Raw genomic sequence first — 22,748 nt, forward strand, 5'->3', positions numbered from 1 at the left:
ATCATGTGTGGATCCCAGACATTGGAACAAGAAGTGGTAGAGTTGAAGTTGCCTTGCAGACCCCAAGTGTTAGAGATACCAGAGCCATGGGATACCTGCTAAGGAAAGCTACTAACAGGGAGTGGAAACAGATAAAAAAAAAAAATGTGTTGTAGTCAACAAAGCTGGAAGGAGCTGGACATCAGACATGGAGATGCAGAGTGTGGAGTTGGCCCAGCTGGTTTGGGTCTTGCTTTGGTTCAGCATTTCCTCACTGTTTTGGAATGGCAATGTATACCTTGTAACGTCTGAAGTGTCTGCCTGAGGCTAAAGTGAAGAGATTTAGATTAATTGCATTGACAAAGGAAGTCTCAAAAAAAGTCTAGCATAGACTTTGTCTTGTAGTTCACTCTTATGAAGGGCATTTCAATCAGGTGAAACAAGTTGAGAAAGGAAAAGTACAAAATTTATGGTTTAAGGATTGAAGTGGCACTGGGAAGTGGAATAGACCTAAATTCTGTGTTTAAGGATATTACATGGAATTAAGGAAGTGGTGACCCTGGGGCAAGATCCCACCCAGTTAAGTTTATTGTTTATGCATTTGCAGTTGTAAAAAGAATAGTTATATCACGTTGGGTGTTATGATGTCCTGGTTAGTGTTTTCATTTAGACATAAGGAGATATGATTGTGTATCAAATCAACAAGGGATGGATATCACCAGTCTCCATGGATTCATGTGTTTGTATGACTGACCCATAGAGAGTGGCACAATTAGGAGGCATGGCCTTCTTGGAGTAGGTGTGGGCTTATAAAGGAAGTGTGTCACTGTGGAGGAGGGCTTTGAGATCTATGCTCAAGCTACGCCTAGTATGAGTCTCCTGGCTGGCTTTGGATCAAGATGTAGAAGTCTTGGGTCCTCTAGCACCATGTCTGCCTGCACACCACACAATGATAATGGACTGAACCTCTGACACTAAGTCAGCCACAATGAAATGTTTTCCTTTCTAAGAGGTGCTGTGGCCATGGCGTCTCCTTACAGCAATGGAAACCCTAAGCCGGGTTCTCACCAAGTTGGTGGGTATGAAATCAACTTTCACAACAGAGCAGCCTTTACTTTTGTCCACCCAGTATCAATCGGCTCAGTTACTTTTCAAAGTTGCACTGAAGTCTTTAGGGCAAAGAGACTGTAAATGTATGATAAACAAAATAAAAATACTTCACTAAAAAAGCCACAATCAGCATTTAATATATTAAAATATATTGACACTTTTATAAATAAAACTATTGTAAATAGTAAATACATGATAAAATCTCTGATACAGGTTATATAAAATCAACTACTGATTTAAAAAATGTAAGAAATTAACATCTTACCTTTAAAATCTATTTAACTTAATTTTACAAAATTATCAAAAGTCTAAAAGTGCTAGTCTTCCATTTTGCTCAGTTTTCACATCATCGGACCTTAGAAAATACAGTCAAGACAGAAAATCCTGGTATTGCAGAAGGCTGGGAGCCAGCAGATGTCTAAAGCCAGGTTGCCATGCACGGTACCACTTCCTGCCTTTGCTCAGAGCCAGGGCCCCGCCCTGCTCGTGTCTAAGCTTCTGCTGAGCAGAACGTTCTGCTGGACCAGTGCCTGGGTCCCTGGAGAAGTCTGCCGAGAGCATCTCCACAGTGAGCTCTCGACCAATGGTGAATGCTGATGCCCATGCCGATGACTGCACGCGATCTATGCTGAGGGCATCGCCCAGCCCAGGAGAGAAGACTTCATTCAGGCACTTGACTGTGTCACTGGCTGAGGTGCGCTGGTGTCCTCTTCTCTGCAACTGGCAGTTATATAAATGGTGGCTGGACTGGAAAGGGTTCTAATGCCTTTTCTGCATTCTTCCAGTTGTGAAAATTCTCTCGGTACCACTCAACTGGCAAGAAAATCAAGACAATGAAAATTTTAAAAATAGACATCAATTAGCCAGCATTTCCTGGCTATGTCAGCAAAGTCCCTTCTTCAAGCTGAGGTGAAGATCAGCAGGTGACGCATCTCAGGGAGTCTGGAAAGCAGTAATGGGTGTGTGTACCGGCCAGGGTAATGTGGAGGACACTTGGACGTTAGTAATTTCCAGTGAAAGTCCTAAGTCATTTATTCTGGCTTTAAGGTTATTGTATATAAAAAATACCCTTGCTCATCCAACGTGATGACAGGGGATCAGGAAACATGAGACAACAGCTCTCCACCAACAGGTGAAGTCAATGCATGCTGTGCACTGTTGGGTGACACAGGGTTACAGTGTGCAGCCATTAGGCGACGTCAGCTTACAGTGTGCACTGCTAGCCTCTCCAGTGAGTACTCCACATTTAGTTACAAATGGAAGCTGCTCTGCCTTTGCTTTTCAGTACCTGACCCACGTATTCTGTGTTAAAGTTTTGAATCAAGACTTTTTTTGTACATTTGGGTGGATCCTTCCCTACAAATACAAGTCCAAATTATTTTTTTCTTCTGTTTTGTTCTTTTGTCTTCTGAGACAGGATTTCACTAGTGCAGCTCCAGTGTTTTTTATATATATATATATAAAACTCAGAGATCCTCCTCCCTCCACCTCCTGAAGGCTGGGACTAAAGGCATATCAGGGTCCAAAGAGTGGGCGTCTGTCGTCTGTCTGTCTGTCTGTCTCTCACCTTACGAGGCTTTCTTGTACATATTGAATTTACAGAGATTTTCTTCAAACCTAAGACCCCACTGACCTTATCATGGACCATTATTTTATACATTATCAAGGGAGAAGCAAGCTGCATGAGGTGACCTGGGGCCAGGAAGCAAACGCAGAGCCAAGCACCCAGCCAGGAAAGCAGTCTCTGACGTCACGAGACCCAGAGCAGGGGAAGCAGCCTCTGCCGTCACGAGACTCGGGAGGAGCATGAGCGTAAGCCCAGGGAACTCTGCCCAGAGACAGCTGTTAGACTGGAGCAGAGCAGCTGGAGTGCACAGTCCCTCAGCGCGCTGCTCATCTCCAGGGCTCTGACGCCAGCGCCCTTCCCCCACTGCTCCCCGGAGGCCGTTACTACACACCTGTCTTCTTGATTCCTTCTTCCCACGGCACTTTGGGCTTCCATCCTAAGCTGTGAATCTTTTCAGACTTCATTGGGTATCTCATGTCATTATGAGGTCTTGGAAAGCAAGATTTAAGATGACACTGTGAATACACGTGCGCACATCTGAGACACAGAACGCACACTCACATGTCTTCATTGTGAATACACGTGTGCACAACTTAGACACACTTAAGAATGCACTTTCACACACCTTCTTAGTTCACATTAGAACAAAGTCACCCTGGTGACATGCTTATTGTAGAAACATTTTATAAACATGTAAACCCCATAATTACCAATGCCTGACATTCTTTAGAGCCTATCCTTTCTATAATTTATTTAAGCCCTAACTTAGGTGCAAATGCAGTGCCTAACATATAGAAGAAAAACAAGAAGTGTCTGATGAGTGAAAAAAGGAATCACACAATGAAAGTACTCCAGATTCTTGAGAGCCAAGCTGAGAGCAAGACACTTTGTCTATATTTAACTATAGTTCAGAACAGTTTTCTAAGGACATAGTCTCTGGACTGCACAAGGGACAAAACCCCAGACTGAGAAAGAGTCCCTAAAACTTGAAGCCCACAGGCAATAACAGTGCTATCCTTAACCTCTATAACACTTATACTAAGAAGAAAAATCACAGGTTAAACTGGTGTTTTGGCCAGTTCATATAGTTTATCAATGTATAAGCACCTATGACTGTACCATCTTCTCTGTATGTTCCAACTTGACATTCATGTAGTCCACTTGCCTGTCACTCATAGAGTCCACCCACCTGTCACCACATAATTCACCCACCTGACACTCAGAGTCCACTCACCTGTCACTCACAGGGTCCACCCACCTGTCATTCACAGAGTCCACCAACCTGTCACTCATAGAGTCCACCCACCTGTCATTCACATAGTACACCCACATGTCACTCACATGGCCCACCTACCTGTCACTCACATAGTCTACCCATCTGTCACTCACATAGTCCACTCGCCTGTCACTCACAGAGTCTGCCCACATGTCACTCACATGACCCACCCACCTGTCACAAAGTCCACTCATCTGTCACTCATGTAGTCCACTTACCTGTCACTTACGTAGTCCACCCACCTCTCTGTTTCAGAGTCTGAATTGGTCTCTTTGATCTGTCAAATAAAGCAGACTTTGAGTTACAATATGAGAGCACAGAGCAACAACTGTACTTAACAGCTGACAGAAGCAGAGAAAATAGACAACTGCCTCCCAGCTTGAGGGAGGAGGAGGAGAGCAATGGTTCTTTCTATCCTTAGAGCCTGCACTCACTCCACAGACCCCATAAAGAACAGGGACTACATAAGCATGGAAGCCAGGCAAAAGCCTAGGATGAGAATCCATGCTGTAGCCTCACAGTTGTCTATGTGTCCCTCACTGGCCTGTGACTGACATTAGTGTTTCCCATTTCTGAAGCCGAGGTACAAACACCTTAGAGCTAGAGGACGTAGGAGTACTCTTCCCCAAGAACTCGTGCCGTTTCACAGAACGGGCATGTACACATAATATGAACTATTTTCCCATCAGCTCATTGTTAGTAACGTGAATGGTATACTAGTGATTCAGTTGTAGTTTGCATGAAAAATGTCCCCTCTTCACTCGTGTATTTGAATCCTTGGTCCCCCACTGGTGGTACTGCTTGGTTATAGATGTTACATTTCTGTAGCAGTGAGGTTCTGCCTACCAGAGTTAAGTATATCACTGGGAGCAGGCTTGCAGGTTTCACAGTCTCACCCTACTTCCTACTCCGTCTTCTTCTGCTTCCTGTTTGTGGATGAAAATGTATCTATCTAGCCAGCTTCCTACTCTTGCCTTCAAGACATGCCACCCCCGCTACACACACACACATCATTATCCCCCGCCTCCCGACACACACACACACACACACACACAGCCCGTTAAGGATTCTAGCTAGACCTGGAGAATTCTAAGCCAGGATCAAGTCTTCTTCCTTAAGTTGCTAACTTGAGAAGATACTAACTAAATTCTTCACCCCTGCCGTGACCTGCAGGGCGGCACCCTGCAAACACCCTCTCATGGCAGACATACCAGCTGTATCAACTCTTTCGCAAGCTGGACCACTGACATCTCAAAGTTGGTCCCGATGTTGTAGATTTCGCCTGGCTCTCCCTTTGTGAGGACAGTGAGAAAGGCCTCCACCACATCGGCGGCGTAAAGGAAGTTCCTTCTCTGAAGCCCTGACCCGTGAATACAGCTAAATGGATTAAAGAAGGCAGAATTATAAAGTGCAGAAAGGAAGCTCGCAAGCAGGAGTGAGCCACGGCCAGCTCCACTCTGAGGAAGCCATTCCCAGAGGCCCTGGAAGTCTCTGAATGAACAAATCAACTCCCTTAACATTTCTTCCCCATCCCTTATATGATACCCAAACTCTAGAAGGATTCTTAGTTTAAAACGTGGAAAACATGGATCCTAAGAAACGTTTGTTAATTTCATACCATAGATTCGTTTTGAGGGAACACCTAAGCTGGACGGGGTTACGGGACAGTAACTCCAGCCACTGGGGACTGAGGCGAGGGTTCCATGCTCAAGGCCAGCCTAAGCGAGTTCAAAGTTAAAACGGAAAGCACAGGCCTGGGAAAGGAGCTGGAGAGGGAGCGAGGGCTACAGCTTGTCAGCAGAGTGCTTGCCTAGGACATACACGCCTGCTGCTTTCAAGCTCCAGAACCTAGAAATAATGGGTAAAGGGAAAATCTTTTATATTAATCATTTTATATTAATCATTTGGAAATAGGAAATTATACACAGATAGGAAAATTTTATTTTGAAACTCAAAATTCTACAGCAGATAACTTCAGAATTTACCTTAGTAACTTCTGAGACATAGTTTAGTTACTGAAAACACCATATGAAGTGGAGAAAGCACTCCTGAGCTGGCAGAACGCTGAGCCCATGGCATTACTATTACTACTGAGCACTACTGGCAGAGCGACTGACAGTGCATGGACGCAAAGGGAAAGCAACGTACCATTTCCTGTCGTGCTGTAGCAAAGATATGAATTTTGGAATAACCTAGAAGAACATTTGAATGACGTTTCAGACTTTGAAAATGACATTAATATGAATTTAAACTCATAAGATTAATACATTCCAATTCTTTTAACCTAAATTCATGAAAAAAATATAATGTTTGCTGAGTAAAGTGTTATAACCAAATGACAGGTGTCACAGGGGTCAGAGGAAGTCTTCTGGACGGTTTGCAGCCAGCATTCATCACCACTCTGGGGACTTCTCACATAAGGCAGTCATCAGACCTCATCTCACCCCTGACGTCTAAGCAACGTATAATCACCCAAACCGTGAGTCCAAGCTCTCCACACCACTGCCAACTAGCTTTTGACTTCTGTTTGCCCTGACACAACTGCAGACAGTGCAGGCATGGCTGCAGGGTGCTTTAGAGTCCAGTGAAGACAACAGGTCCACACACATCCTCACACCGGACCCCTAAAGTCCTGGGTTTCATTACTCCCCACTTTAAAGACAGCAGCCTAAGGACCTAAAGGCACGGCAGCTGCAGTGTGCCAAGCCGATGCTGTCTGCAGACGAGATGCACATGCAGCCTACAGTCACGCAACTGTGCAGTCACAAGACCAGTCCCTGCAGAGGAACAACTACTCAGATTATTTTCAGTAATGCATAACCAGTAAGCACCACTAAGAATTTAGAAATAATTTTACCTTTTCTGGATACTGATGTGGTCCATACACGTTGCTGCTTCTAGTGATGACAACTGGGAACTTAGAGTAAATATTCAATATCAGTGCAAGGAAGGGTCCACAAGCAGGGTTGTTTTAAAATATACAGAGTTTCAAAACACTGGTGCCTAAATGACACATTATCAGCACATAGTGAAGGGCCTGTCTGAGGTAGGTAGGTAAGTAGGGGTGTGTGTGTGTGTGTGTGTGTGTGTGTGTGTGAGTGATATAGTATATAAAAAGTTTATTTGTTGTAACATATTATCTTACATAATGTTTCTATTGATCATTTGGGACTTTCACGACATGAGTCCCAATAACTTCCCAGTCCTCCCAGAACCCCTCCCCCCAAATCCCCCAGAGAAAAGGAAGAAGAAAAGGATCCATACTCCGGCTGACTGTAAGGGTAAGAAGGCTACTTTTGCGGTTGCATTGATGGCTGCAGACCTACAGTAGAGAAGAGGCTCATAGAAGCTTCCATGACAACCTCCACCCCTACTCTTCAACAAAGTAAGTCTCACGAAGAAGGCTCACACTTGTACTCCTGACACTCATGAACTAAGGCATGGGGATTCCTAGTTACAGCCAGCCTGAGCTATGTAATGAGACCCCATTTTTGTCTTTTAAAAGTCAGGCCTGGGGCTGGAGAGATGGCTCAGTGGTTAAGAGCACCGACTGCTCTTCCCAAGGTCCTGAGTTCAAATCCCAGCAACCACATGGTGGCTCACAACCATCTGAAACGAGTCTGATGCCCTCTTCTGGTGTGTCTGAAGATAGCGACAGTGTAATCATAATATATAATAAATAAATAAAATATTTAAAAAAAAAAAAAAAGTCAGGCCTGGTGGTGCATGCTTTTAATACTAGGATTCAAGAGACAGAGACTGGTGGGTCTCTGAGGTGGAGGCCAGCATGTTCTACACACTAAATTTCAGGCCAGCCAGGGCCACATAAAAAGATCACAGTTTAAAAAAAAGAGACAGGAGAGCATGGGCTCAGATACAGGCAGAGGGTCTAACAGGAAGAACAGACGAGAGGAAGATAGATAGAGATGGAGGCACAGAGAGGCAGGTTAAACTCCAAGGCCTTCCTTCCACATGATCATTCCCAAAATGGCTTCCAGCAGTTACATTTAGTTACACAGCAGATACCTAGTTGGCTCTCTCCACTGAATCAACTCTCACAAGTAAGAAGGCCCATCACACAGAGCAAGGGAACATGAGGAACCTCTTGCTTGTCTTTCTGAATCAACCCCTAACAACCAACAATGGCTGGTGGCTGGTGGGGAGGCGACTGTATGGCACTGGGGCTGCTCACACTTGTTTTGCTGCAAACCCAGTATGGCACTGTCAGAGCCACTAAGATAAGTCTACACGTCTCCTCCATACAGAGCCAAGACTTCTGAGTCCTACAGAGAAAAGCAAGTGCAGGAAGGAATCTTCGCCCTCGCCTTGTAGGATTTCCACGAGGCTTCTCACTAGACCTGTAATGTTCTATCACTGAAGCAGGGTGAAGTATGTTCCAGGTCAGTGCTTTCCTGAGGAACTGAACAAGACCTTGTCCAGGCCATGTAAGATTTCGATACTCTGAGCCCTTGCTACCTACACTCAAGCCAGGCCTTCATGCCAAAGCCAGCTTAGACCTTAACACTTATACCCACAGTGAATGGTTTAAGGGCTTCAGAATGCAGGCCTGGTGAGCTGCTCAAAGTGCTTGCTGCCAAGCCCGATGACCTGAATGCAGGGTACATGGAAAGAACTGGCTTCCATCCTTCCTTACGCTGCCCTCTGACTTCCACATTCACACTACAGAACACACGTGCACACATTTACTCACACGACAGATGAGAGATGGAGAGATAGACAGATGAGACATAGATAGGTGATCCATAGATAAATAGATGATCTATAGATGGATGACGGATGGATGGATGGGTGGGTGGGTGGATGGATGGATAGATATAGATGAATAGCACCTTTAATCCCAGCACTCAGGAGGCAAAGGCAAGTGGCTCTCTGAGTTTGAGGCCAGCCTGGTCTATAACTAAATCCCAGGACAGCCAGGGACACACGCTGAGACCTTCTCTTGAAAAGCAAAAGAAGTTTCGGGACCAGCTTTTACCTTGTATCGTTCCCAGTAGGACTGCACAAAGCACTCAGCGGCTGCTTTGGATGAGGCATAGGGGTTTGTAGGTTGTTTGGGTGACGACTCGTCAAACTCCTAGGTTTAAAAGGAGACACTGGGTCACACATACTGCCTACGTGTGTGGCTCAACAGCAGTTGGGTCACATTTAAGAGAACCTGGGTTCAACCTGAACACACAAAACAAAATGGAAAACCAACCATGGCACTAGTGTGAAACGTCAATCACTGTGTCTAAAAAGCCATTTCCTGCTCTGCTGGTCACATCCGTAATCCCAGCACGTAGGAGGTGGAGGAATGAAGCCCAGAGTTGAAACCCTACCCCAAAAGGCAAACGAAACCCAAACCAGCACGGGGATATCTTGAATCCTAATCATGAAAGAACAAGTGCAGAGATCCTAAAGGCTCGTGTGTGGAAAAAGAAATGGAAAAGGAAGTTACTGGGTGGAGGCCATTTAAATCAAACCTATATTTCAACCATTTAAAAATAGTTACTTATTACTAATACATGTGTGTGTGTGTGCATGAGTTTATGTGCACTACATATACCCAGGGACCCACGGAACCCACACAAGGCATTTGCTCTCCTGAAACGGGAGTTACAGTGATTGTAAGCAACCACATGGGTATCAGGAGCCAAGCCAGGGCCTTCTGTAGGAGAAGAAGGTGCTCTTAATAAGTGAGCCACTGTTCCAGTCTTTTATTTATTATTTTGGAGACAGAGTGTTACCAAGTAACACTGGCTAGCTTTTAACTTGGGATCCTCCTGCTTCAGCCTCCTAAACTCAGATCATTGACCTGGTCCCCAGGTCGGTCTATGCCTCCAAGCCTGGCTACAACGTCAGCATAGCCTCTGCGATATGGCTGAGCTATAGTGCTGTACCAGGCACAATGAGAGCGGGGAGAAAGCTTCTACATCAGCCCTTTGTTTTGTGCAAACAATAAATAACTCAACTTTCCTGAAGGGAAGGGCAGCTGCACAGACTTGGGACTGGAACATTAGGACCGTCTCTAAGTTCCTGATATTACTGAATGCTTCCTATCCGAGACAAGTCTGGAGATCTTCCAGAGAGTGGAAACCAACTGCTGGCCAATACCAAGCCAAATATCCACAAATTAGAAATATTTAGGAGGGGTTGGAGAGATGGCTCAGCGGTTAAGAACACTGACTGCTCTTCCAGAGGTCCTGAGTTAAATTCCTAGTACCCACATGGTGGCTCACAACCATCTGTAATGGGATCTGATGCCCTCTTTCAGTGTGTCTGAAGACAGCGCAGGTGTACTCATATACACAAAATAAATAAATAAATCTTTTAAAAAAGAAATGTTTGGGAGCCCTTTTAAAAGTAACATACATCAATATATGTTTTAATTATACAAAAATATACCTATATAAGGAAATCCGCAGTTTTACTGGGTTACAGTTGGGTGCTAATCACGGTAGTGATTTGAAGATTAAAACTTCAGAAATCTCGAGGAACCATACTCTTTTTTACCTAATTAAACTTGTGACTGCCATTACTCCTTTCAATCTGTACAAGATCACATGACTACAGTAAGGTGCTAACTGCATAGATCTTAACCTTTGAACATTTACAAGTAAACACACGAGAACTGCTGCCTGCACACAGATGCTTAGGGTGAAACCAGGGCATCACACACACTGACCAAGGACTCAACACTGTTAGACCCTAGCCTGCTTCTGACTTCCCAACAGAGCACATGTTTAGCAGAAAGGACTAGTGGTGCTGTTATCTCCGTCTAAAACAGACAATGATCAGGAATGACTTCCTATGAACAGACCCAGGCATGGAGGTACATATACACCCTTTAATCAGCACTCAGGAGTCAGGCAGGAAATCAGGTTAAGACCAGAGTGAGCAACACAGGGGATCTCAGGCAAGCCTGGGCTACTCAGTGAGAGTCTGTCTCCAAAACAACAATGAAGGAATGGATTCCAGCTTCAACAACTTTCTCATCCTCCATGTTCTAGTGTTTCCTGCCCAGAGGAGACGATGAGCAGGGGCAGGCTACAGCCCAGGAGATGACATCATTGCGTTTTAAGACTGGGATGTACGTGAGGTCTCCTGCTGTGCTGCAGAGCAGTCAGACCATGAGGAAGTCTGCACTGGTGCTAACGTTCTTCGGGTGACCCTCCTCACTTGAGAAGAACAAAGCGACATTTTGGAGGGCAACACAATGCATGCAATGAGAGCACAGGAAAAGCCCAGTGAACTTTAGCCACACAGACATCCATGCTGGCACCCAGTAAGCAGAACAGACTTTCTCAGCTTACCTGATCAAGACTGCCTCCATATACTTCATCTGTGCTGACGTAAATGAATTTCTCCACTCTGGCTTCATAAGCAGTATTTACCAGAACATGAGTACCATAAACATTGACATACGTAAACTCAAAGGCACGGACGAATGAAAGATCTAAAAGGGACGAGAGAAAAGGTACCATAATTCTGCTCATGGGGAAAAACAAACGCCAACCAACTGACTTCAGAGCACTCCCTATCGCTCACCACAGCCACAGTGGGTTAGGAAACAGCACAAGAAAGGGCGGTCCCGAACCTGGTGCCTTACTTAATTGTGGTCATGAGTCCACTCTTGCTTTAATACTGCATTTGGCATGAGCAACCTAAATCCCACCAAACCCCTCCTGCATTGGGCTACACGGCTTCTGACTATTATGTACACCCCTCTCTGATCAATAGTACAAGTTTCTCTACCCTTAAAAATAACCACATTTAGATAGTTTCTTCTCAAATACATTCCTGATATATCTGGCTACACGACTTAGAAGGCCACCTAGCATGGACTGGGGTGTGTGTGCAGGAAGGCCAACAGTGTCCACTCTTACAGTCAATTGCCCACTCACTGTCTTATACCTCTGCATAACGGCCACCTATGACTGAAGTCACATGCATCACGGGGAGAGACATGGAAATGAGAAATGATGATCTGACCTGATGGATCAATCAGGACATTGTCTGTCTACCAAGACTATGCTATGCACCTCTGTAACCAGCTCCTTTCTTTACACTCGGTCAGAACGCACCATAACCGGGCCCTGGAGCACCCTTGCTCACACGGCCCCTGCCATGTGTCACACAGGCATGTGGGCACAGGGGATAATCGGTGGTGCAAGAGCACCCACGAGCACATGTGATGCTAGTCCCCAGTGCACACGAGCACATGTGATGCTAGTCCCCAGTGCAACCAGGACAGGGATGGGAAGAGCCTGAGAACAAAACAAAAGCCTAAAGTAGAACAAAATAAAAAATACACGACACAGTAAATAAAAAATATTTGAACTTACTGGGGATAAACAGGCCATATCAACAAGCTACAAATAATTTATAAAAACAAGAATAGCCCCACAGAACATGGCTACAAGACACAAACACTCTAAACAGATACATGGTCCTGGAGCTAACAATGCTCAACTTCACTTACAAAAGGGAAACTGCAATGTAAACCTCTTATTTATCAGAGCAGTGAAGAACAAATACCTGAAGAGAGGCTCCGTGGAAGACCCAGGTTCAATTCCTAGCACCCACATGGTACAGGCTAATGACCACCTGTAACCCTGTTCTAGGGAATAGAATGCCTGTTCTGACTGCCAGACTCCTGCATGCATGCAGTGCACATGCATACACTCAGGAACATACACAAAATAAAACAGTACTCAAAAATAAGAAAAGGTATTTTGTAGGTGGGGCTAAGCATGGTGGAAGAACACACTTCTGCATACTGGGCTGCATACTGGGCTCTCCACCTTCCCAATGCTGTGACCCTTCAATACAGTTCCTCCTGTTTGGGATGACCCCAGCCTCAAAATTATTTCACTGCTACCTCATAACTCTAACTTTGCTACTGTTATGAATCATAATGCAAGTGTCTGATATGCACACTATCTGATATGTGACCACTATGAAAGAGCCATTCTCAGAGGAACGCAATCTGGTGATATGTAGCCAAAGTGATACACATTTACCCCTTAATCCAAACCTATGAACTAAACTTCTTCCCCAAAAAGTCATGCTGGTGCCCACTCCCATAGCACATCAGGATGTGAATGTGCCTGGTTTTCCAGAGGTGATTCAGTCAAAATGAACACCTTAATCCAGACGTGTGTCCTTACGCGAGTAAAATTTGGACCCAAATCTGATGCTGGGGGACATACCAGAAGAAAAGTGGAAGTAGGAATGTCTGGTCTCTTTGGGAAGTCAATGATGTCACACAGGTGAGAGGACAATGCCACAGCAGACACGTGAAAGCACGCGTGACGTTTAGGAGGGATAGGCATGACCACGGACAGTGGAGCTCCAGCATTGGGCCACCTTGCTCTGCCTCACGAGTCTTCGCTGACGGACGGCACCATGTACTGCAGTTGAGCTCCACTTGTGGTGATGTCAGAGAGAGAACCGCACCACAGAACTTCTCTCGAGGTTTCTGTGGCTTCCGGCAGTTTCTGAAGTAGACTTGGGCCAGTTGGTGAGCCTCTCGGTTTCTTCTGGATTGGACTGCCCTTGCTGCCCTGGGTGGACTGTCAAGTGGACTGGATTGCTGACTTGTATTTGGTTTGTTACTGGGCTGAACTGCTGATATCCTGACAATGAAAATCGCCCCCAAAGAACTATCTGTAAACAGGTCTACTTCACCCGGTGTCCTAATAACTTTTCTTTTCCATTATCTCTGGTGGGTGGTGGATTAGAGGAGAGGTTGAGAAAAATTTATACCTACAAAAAATCATGCTAGGACATGGAAAAGGCAGAGCACGCTGGGAAACCATGACGATAAGCACAGAACATCCTGCTTCACCAGAGATTAGGACGTTGTCAAAGCTACTGAGGTTACACCAGAGAGGACGCAAAAGGCGACCAGAAGCTAACCGAAGGAGTGAGTGCTGATAACACAACACCACAACTGACTAAAGCAAGCAAGAAATGAAAGTGGCACACGCCTTTAATTCCAGCACTCGGGAGGCAGAGGCTAGTGGATCTCTGTGAGTTTGAGGCTAGCCTGTAATAAACAAAAAACAAACAAACAAATAAAAGAAAAGAAAAAGAAAAGTTTCCCGTGTGTTAAAACCTATGAATTCCTAATGATATTTTAAAGAAAGAGAAGAGACCAAGTAAGAACAACAGACCCCAGCCCACAGGTTTGTTACCTAGCACCCAGGTGACTGCCAGCATCAACTGAAGCTCAAGGCACCCTAAGAACTGATAAGAAGAACCTGCTTAAAATTCTGACTAAACATATGACTGGAATAAAATACAACAAGAAAATCATCATTTCCAAAGCTCGAATACACACGAGTACTGACAACACAAAATAGCTCTGTAGAAGACACTAAAACTGACTTACAGTGGAACTGGAAACAAAACAAAACCAGCACAGCAGATTTAAAACCTTAGCTCAAAGCAAGGCTAAGCATAGACAAAGCCGAGGTGCATGACCGGGGAAGAGGCCAAAGGTTTCCAGTTTACACTGAAAGGCTGACTGCACTGGGTAAGGTGCCTGCAGACACTGCCTTCCAAAGCAGCAGTGGGGAGAAGGAAACAGACCAGCTCCTAGCTACATCTCTGAAGGATACAGGGGTAAACACCGTGGATGAGCACACAGAGAGCACATGTAGAGTCAATTCTAAGGACTTCAAGGCCACGTCATCAAGAACGATCCAAGCTGGGGAGGTGGTTCAGTGGGTATGAGGGCTCTTGCGAGCAAGAGAAGGAGGACCTGAGTTCAAGTGCCAGCACCACAAGCTCCACATGTTTGGAATCCCAGCACGGGGAGTGGAGACAGGCAGATCTCAGGAGCTCTTTGGCTACCAAGCCTAGACCAGATTGTGAGTTTCAGGTCCAGTAAGAGACTCTGTCTCAAAGGTGCAAGGCAGAGCACAAGAGTAAGACATGTGACGTCCTCCTCTGACTCCTGCATGTGCCAGCACAGGAACATGTGCCTATGCAAATATATATACACACAAATTCCTTCTTTCTCTCTCTTTCTCCCTCTCTCTCTCTCTCCTTTCTCTCAAATTCTCACGCACTCACACACTCACAGTCACTCGCACACACACATACACAAACATGTATGCATAGTGCATATATACACAATAAATATGATATCATAAAGATAAAGGCTCAGGAAGCTAGGAATACACAAGACTTCTCAGTTTGCTTACTAAAATATCTCTCATTAAGATATTTCAATATGAAAAATGTAAACAGGATTTTTAAAAAACTAGACAAATAATTTCAACAGAATTTTATAAAGGAAATGTAAATGATCAAAAAATATAAAAACAACACAATCTCACTACAAATTTGGGAAATTGTAAATTAAACATAATGAGAGTTGGCCCCACAGAAACGATCTGATAAGAGCTGCAAGTCAGCATGGCTTCTTTGCAAAACAGTTTGCAACATCCTCACTATTGAAGAAAGCAAGCCTGGTGGCCCTGGACAGACGTCACACAGAAGGTGTGCTGACGGACACGATCCAGGATGAGAGGGTTCACAGCAATGCTGTTTAAAGGTGCACAGAAGAGCAGCCCAACACCTAACAAACGTCAAACACAACCATGGGCCAGCGCAGAGGATGCACGATCTACACCCACAACCAACTACCAACTACCTATACGTACAGAAAAGTCAAGAATGTAAGCCCCTGTGCGCATGTGTACCAGGGAGTGTGCGCACGCACACTTACAGCCCAGACAGGAACATACCAATCTGGACAGGATGCTAGACAGCGGGTCCACAGAGAGGAGCGGAGGAAAGCCCAGGATTGAGTGTGTAGGAGCAGGAGCAGCTCCCGCCAGCTGCCTCTGCAGCCCGGTTGCCTGTGCTTGGGTGAGGCAACACTGCAACCATGTTGCCCTGACTTCTCTAACCAACATCTCCAAATCTATGTCAGAATTCCCAGGGGAAAGGCTAGCTGAGTTATTAAAACAACATCAAATGCACACAGTGGCTCAGATAATGTCCCTCGGGATACCTGCCACCCAAGAGGAGTGACATAAAACTGTAATTAAAGGCTCATCCCATTCCTTCCTTTCAGAATTAACCATTAGTCTGAATTTGAGTCAACTCAAAGTTTTTAAAGCTCCTTCCATGTTCCAGCTCAGCACACAGGGATAAAACAGGACCTAGAGGAAGTGCCAGCTATCAGGGCTCAGGAGGTGGCCCAGTCAACAACCCGAGTGCCAGGCAACTCGAGCGTGAGAAGCTAAGTTTGATTCCCAGAACCCACTTAAAAAAACAAACGAAAACAAAGCGGGATTCTTTCTGGTCAGCGTGTGCAATGTGGGGCTGTTTTTCCTGGCCACAGGTGTGTCCCTTTCAAAGACTCTGAAGTTCCTGCTTAGTCGACCTATTACTGGACTTGGAATTTATTCACTAGAGAAGAAAACTGTCAGCCACATCTACAGTGTAAAACAGGGCTTACCTACATGAGTCTGTGCAGCAAAGTGTAGGACTATGTCTATTTTCTCCGATTCAAACAGCCGCTTCACAAAGTGAGAATCACAGATGTCACCCTGCACAGAAGGCAGAGAAAGGTGGGGGTTCCTGAGCGGTCAACTTTTGTAGAAACCAGTTTACTCAGCACCCTCCAGTTCTCACCCTAAATTCAACAGAGAATGTCTCCACTCATGCACGCAGCCATGCAAGTGTAACATCGATATACTTCTTCAGGATCTTAGAACATAAGGATTTAATTCAAAATATTCTGAAAACATGTTTCAAGTAATATTCTATTGTGCTGGCTTCTAATCACATATTTGTAAAGGTAAAACCACTAGGAAATCTTTTAGCATTAAGAAAAATAAACCTTTTAGAAAGCAATACTAAAATAAATTTAAAACAAACACAAAAGCTGGAGTGATCTTGGGAAGTGTGCTCATCACCACTAACTAACTAGCCCTAGGAAGTGTGCTCATCACCACTAACTAACCAACCCTAGGAAGTGTGCTCATCACCACTAACTAACCAACCCTAGGAAGTGCGCTCATCACCACTAACTAACCAACCCTAGGAAGTGCGCTCATCACCACTAACTAACCAACCCTAGGAAGTGCGCTCATCACCACTAACTAACCAACCCTAGGAAGTGCGCTCATCACCACTAACTAACCAACCCTAGGAAGTGCGCTCATCACCACTAACTAACCAACCCTAGGAAGTGCGCTCATCACCACTAACTAACTAACCCTAGGAAGTGTGCTCATCACCACTAACTAACTAGCCCTAGGAAGTGTGCTCATCACCATTAACTAACTAACCTGGGAAGTGCGCTCATCACCACTAACTAACCGGGGAATGTGCTCATCACCACTAACTAACCCTGCAGCACCCATGCTTACATGCATGTGTAAGTCATGCTATCTGTCAGCCACCCATAGGTCTGCTGAGGTCTCCAAACGCCAGCTGTCTTTCCCTCTACAAGGGGAACTCTACATCTGAACTACTTCTGGAAATTACCTGATCTTTAACATGTTTGTAACACAAAGATATTATGATTTCTGCATGACTAAGAGGCACTGTCAAATAACTGTAGCAAAACGTCCATACCTGTATGAACTTGTAGTTTTGCTTGTTAGAAACAGGCTCCAGATTCTTCAAGCTTGCACAGTAATCCAGCTTAAAGAGAGAGAATACAGGTGAGGAAACAGGACAAAACAAGTCAGCTCTTTCTACAATGTGTCAGTTTAGTTTCAAAGGTCATAAATGTTCAACATTATGACACAAAGACAAGTCTTCCTAGGAGGTTTCCTGCAGTTCTACACCTTCAAAGTTCCTGATATCCTAGAAGTAAAAGCAGGTCATTGTTACTTTTCAGAAGAGCAAACTCCAAGAGAAACACTGTTAAAGTTTCTCTTTAAAAATGTTCCAGCTCGGGGTTGGGGATTTAGCTCAGTGGTAGAGCATTTGCCTAGCAAGCGCATGGCCCTGGGTTCGGTCCCCAGCTCTGAAAAAAAGAAAAGAAAAAAAAAAAAATGTTCCAGCTCTAACTGTCCTCTGAGAGGCTAACCTAACAGCAGACAGAAACACATGCAGAGACCCACAGACAGGAACTCGGGGAATCCTGTGGAGGAGTCAGGGGAAGGACTGAGGGACTGGAAGAGGACAGGGACTCCACAGGAAGAACAAGAGTCAACTAACCTGGACCCTTGGGGGCCCAGAGACTGAGTCACCAACCGGAGAACACCCATGGGCTAGACCGAGGGGCCACCACGCTCACGTACCAGAGTGTAGCCTGATCTTCATGTGGCTCCCCGACAACTGGAGAGGTGGCTGTCCCTGAATCTGCTGCCCGCCTCTGGATCCTATTCCCCAACAAGGCTGCCTTGTCTGGTCTCAGTGAGAGAGGATGTGCCTACTCCTGCAGTGACTGATGTGCAGAGGGGTAAGGGAAACCCCCTTCTCAGAGAAGGAGAGGAGGAATGGGGTGAATGGGAGGAGGAGAGCTGTGACAGGAGAGGACTAGGAGGAGGGGGCTGATATTGGGGTGTTCCGTGAATAAATAGATTAATTTTGTTTTTAAAAAGTTCCTGCTTAAGCTCCCCTTCAGCAGATGGTAGCTAGAGAAGTTTAGTTCTTAACAGAAAAGGAACAAGCAATTGAAGACAAACACACCTGCTTTATACTTATTATAACTTATAATAGTAAAGCTAAGGAAATACACATATCTTCTTTAGCTACCATGGTAAATAGTGAGTGCGTTTTAAAAAGAGCTGGTTGAGGCTGGAGAGATGACTTGGAGGTTACAAGCACTGGCTGCTTGCTAGTCCAGAGGACCAAGCACTCGTGCTATTCGAGAACACCTGAGTTTGGGTCACAACCACCTGTGACCGCACTTCTGGAGTTCCAGATTCACGGCCTCTGGCTTTCCAGGGCAACTGCACTCGTAAGCACACAACCCACATGCAGAACACGCACACCTACCCATAACTTATTATGTTTTTATTTTTATTTATATATTTTGAGACAGGGTTTCAGTGTGTACCGTTGGCTGCTGTGGAATTCCCCATGGAGAGCAGGCTGGCCTTGAACCCACATGGATCCGCCTGCCTCTGCTGGTTGTGGCCTTGCACACTATAAGGATTTGCTAGGAGGCAGATATGCAGGAATCAGAAGTATGGGGGCAGCCTGAGCAGCACCTTTAGAGCAGGCCAGTGACTCAGTGGGTAAAGGTACTTCCCAAGCCTGAACCTAGGAGTCATATAGGGAAGGAAAGAACTAATACCACAAATGGTCTCCCTACATGCAAGCTACAGCTCAGGGATGCCTCTACCCCCAAAGAAATAAATGATATGAAAAAAAGTTCTGTTCACCTCTTTCTGACATTAAGACAGGGAAAAAAAAGTACTGAAAGTTAATGGTTATTCCTTGTCTGTACAGGTTTACCATTGTGTTTCATAAAAATAAGAAAACCATTTGCATCTTCTGTTTAAGCTAAAGAATCATATTCTTCAGGGAGACTTCAACCATGACTAAGACTGCCAAGAATAAGTTAATTTTGCTGTGTTTGTTTGTTTGTTTGTAGACAGGATCTCGTGTGTTCCCAGGCTGGCCCTGAACTTGCTATATAGTTCAAGGATGACCCTAAAGTTCTGATCCTCCTGCCTCTACCTCCCTAGTGCTCAGATTATAGGCAAGTGCCACTGCAACTGGTTTTAATTATGTTCCGCTGCTATAAAGAACTACGCATATGGATGTTTCTGGGCAGTAGCAATTATAAAGTCAAAGTTAATTTTAAAAAGTCAACACCCTCTAAAAATAGTAATCACAAAAGTATAGTATATATGGAATTTTCAAAAGGTAAAAAAGCTTTTCTTCGGCTAAAAATACTGCACTTGAAATCACTGAGTTCATAGTCTAGCAAAATAAAAGTTTCAAAGGCTTTGGCCTGAGATTAAATACAGCAAGAACACATGACCGTGCATATCCTGGGAGGCTGGGGTGACTACGGAGGAAGCAGGGCAAGAACATCTTGCCAAGTGCCACTCTTCAGTTCTCTGGCGCGGCTGCTTAAAGCTTCCTGGCTAGGAGGTAAGTGGAGGTCAGATTTTAGTACACGAAGCTCGCTTCATACTTACCTTGTCTAGGTTTATGATCATATAGTTGGGATAATCTTCTACTAAGGAGACAATCACATGGGATGCACTACAGGGAGACAAGATCTCTGTGAGTGACAAACATTAAGCTCCCTCGATTCTTAACATTCCCTAAGCTGCGGAATGGTAGGGAGACAGTCAGAAGTTAACTACACTTTTCCACAATAGAAATGATGTCACACACCATACACGTGCACTTTTAATCCTACAACAAACTCTCATATCTTCCTTGTACCACATAAAACTGGCTGACCCTGAGAATGAAGAACCAAAGGATGGTTTCCACACGTGCCGTGAGTGTGAGCGTGAGAAATGTAAAATCTGATCAGAGCCACTGCACAAGTCCAGTATACCTCTGCAAGGACTGTGAGGGCGTTAGACAGATATCACTACAGCATACTATGCTTGCATTGACTTCTGCAATTGCTCTCTTTGTACTAGAAGTTGGCTTGAGTAAGCCTAAAATTTCAGGAGGATGCTGAACTAAACCCAGGTTTCCTAGGCTAATAATAGTTGAGTTTAAGCTTGGTACTCGCAGTGGTTCCTGGATACCAGAGAACCCTGAAATGAAGCTATCTCTGTAAAAGGAATCTCCAGAGACTTTAAAAAAAAAATACATTTTGGGCTCTTGGAAGCACCAACAAATTGTGAAGGTGAAGTTTATGCCTGGTGATCCTTTCCCTCCTTTTCAAGGACATTCTTTGCGGACCAGGCCTTCCATGCAAGTACAAGCATTTTCCCATATACACACCTGTTATTAAGTGAATCTCGGCTTCCTGCTTCCTACCCTCAACAAAGGGTCTGCTGGATTGAAAAGGACCACTGCACGTTCATGGGCAGTAACCAAGAAACTCTGTATCCTCCCCATGTAGGAGAAACTGAGTTTTACAAGAGCAGAAGACTTCTTGGGTATCACTCAACTATTACTGAATACCTGCACGATATGGTCCAGACCTTTCTTTCTGTGGGTGCCATACAGTTTACACTCTAGAAGGAGGGCAGGGCCATAAGCAAGTAAACACAAATACTCCATGTAATTTCAGGTAGTGTTGAATGGGGTCAGTAGCCTAGAGTGGGCCCATAAGCACTCTGAAGGTGACATGTGGGTGAATTAACAGCCTATGCAAGAAAGAAGTGCAAATGTCTAAAGTCAGGAAGCAGCACTAACCTATCATGTTCCAAGAAGCCTGAGAGAGTTGTGGGCCAGTACAGAAAAGCAAGAGATTAGGTTGGAAAGCAGGGCTTGAGCACATGAGTCTTCTAAATCTGATAAAAGATTTTATTACAAGTCTCACAGAAACCATGACTGTAAAATTCTATGCAGAGGCATCTCACTTCCTTAAAAACGACTTCTGTAATAGGAACACACTTTTAAAAAGTGTAAGAAAGTGAGTGAGATCAATCAGGCGAGGTATAGTAGCAGTGTTCTAAGGAAAAGAAGGCAGTATCAGGCCTAAAGCAGTCGGGGACAGTGGTGAGAAGTCAAATTAAGGATAACCTTTGACACAAATAGAAAGGACAGGCTCATGGTACACGGGTATGAGCCTTGAACAAATGAGGAATAATAAAGGATTTGTAAACGGTTCCTAAAACAAGAGAAAGCGTCCCATTACGATCCTCACGTCGTGTCGAGTCAAGCTTTTAGAAAGGCCCATATCTGCTGATGGGAGCTTTGTCAAGAGCAGGAAAAAAAATGTAATGAAACTGACATGTGCTCCTCAAAAAGTGACAGGTGAGGAACACCTCTGGGCAGGTAGGAATGGGACAGCACGCTACTCCTGCGTTCCCCCTTTTGTAGGGGAGCTGTTAAAGAAGCCTCAAGTTAGAGGCTTTGTTGGCCAAAAAGTGAGGAAACTGGACGGACATCCAGACAGTGCATTAGGACCCTCCCCATATCGGATCTTCAAAGCGGTGGACCCTAAGTGCCAAAGACCAGGAGAGCCGCGGGGAAAAGTTAGGGTTTGTGGGGAGAAACTTCTCAGCCACCAGCACCGTTACCTACATGAAACCAGCACCCCCGGTCACCAGGACCCGCTTCGCAAAGCTGCCGGGAGGACCAGAGCGCTCCTCCCGGCTCGCAGCCGACATCTTCAGCTCCGTGGCGCCAGCGCCGCCGTAAAGCGCGTCTGAAGACCCGAGGGAAGCACCTTCACGACGTTTTACGACACGACTCGCCCCCCGACACGTTCAAAGGAAGTCGCAGAGACTTCCGGGTTCTCCCAGAGCACAGCTGGAGGGGCGGGGCCGGCAGTGGCACTGCGCAGGCGCAGAGTACTTCTGTGCCACCAGCTAGGAGAAATTAGGGTCATTGCTAACTAGGGTCAGGAACGTTTTTTCTAAGCAAGTGCCACTAACATGAATTACTACTAGAGGTGCCTAGAAATTCGGAGTTATGAACTTCATCTGTGTTCTTAGATTAACCCCCAGCTGAGCAGACTCCAGAACGTGTGCAGTACGGAAATGAGACGTTGAATGGCAAAATTATGTTTTGTGAATTACGTTTGTGAAAATTATGTTATGTGAATATTATCCCAGAAGGGGCAAAGGCTGCTTGCAGTCATGATAAGTTTGTTTCGTGGAATTCCCCTGTTAGGTCTTACTCTATTCTCTTTTGGGTCACTCTGCCCCCATTCTGTTCCTTCTTGCTTTTATTTTTATTACTAGTTGT

The 22,748-nt window shown here is 45.1% G+C and overlaps 1 protein-coding gene across 5 annotated transcripts; it reads right to left on the minus strand.

Moving 5' to 3' along the window:
- Nucleotides 1-1,201: 1,201 nt before the first annotated feature.
- On the minus strand, nt 1,202-22,184 carry Tgds (TDP-glucose 4,6-dehydratase). 5 transcript variants are annotated; one of them, XR_015638056.1, is made up of 12 exons: nt 22,083-22,183; nt 20,063-20,129; nt 17,535-17,603; nt 16,411-16,501; nt 11,246-11,388; nt 8,929-9,027; nt 6,790-6,849; nt 6,081-6,124; nt 5,144-5,309; nt 4,151-4,209; nt 3,048-3,171; nt 1,202-1,902 (listed from the first exon to the last, which is right to left on the minus strand). XR_015638056.1 is itself a non-coding variant. In NM_001394729.1 (12 exon segments), coding segments are annotated over 12 exon segments (1,068 nt in total). In that variant the 5' UTR covers nt 22,169-22,184; the 3' UTR covers nt 1,659-1,816.
- Nucleotides 22,185-22,748: the final 564 nt, after the last annotated feature.

The sequence above is a fragment of the Rattus norvegicus genome, chromosome 15 (assembly GCF_021556685.1).
Source record: "Rattus norvegicus strain SHRSP/BbbUtx chromosome 15, alternate assembly SHRSP_T2T, whole genome shotgun sequence".
NCBI lineage: Eukaryota > Metazoa > Chordata > Mammalia > Rodentia > Muridae > Rattus > Rattus norvegicus.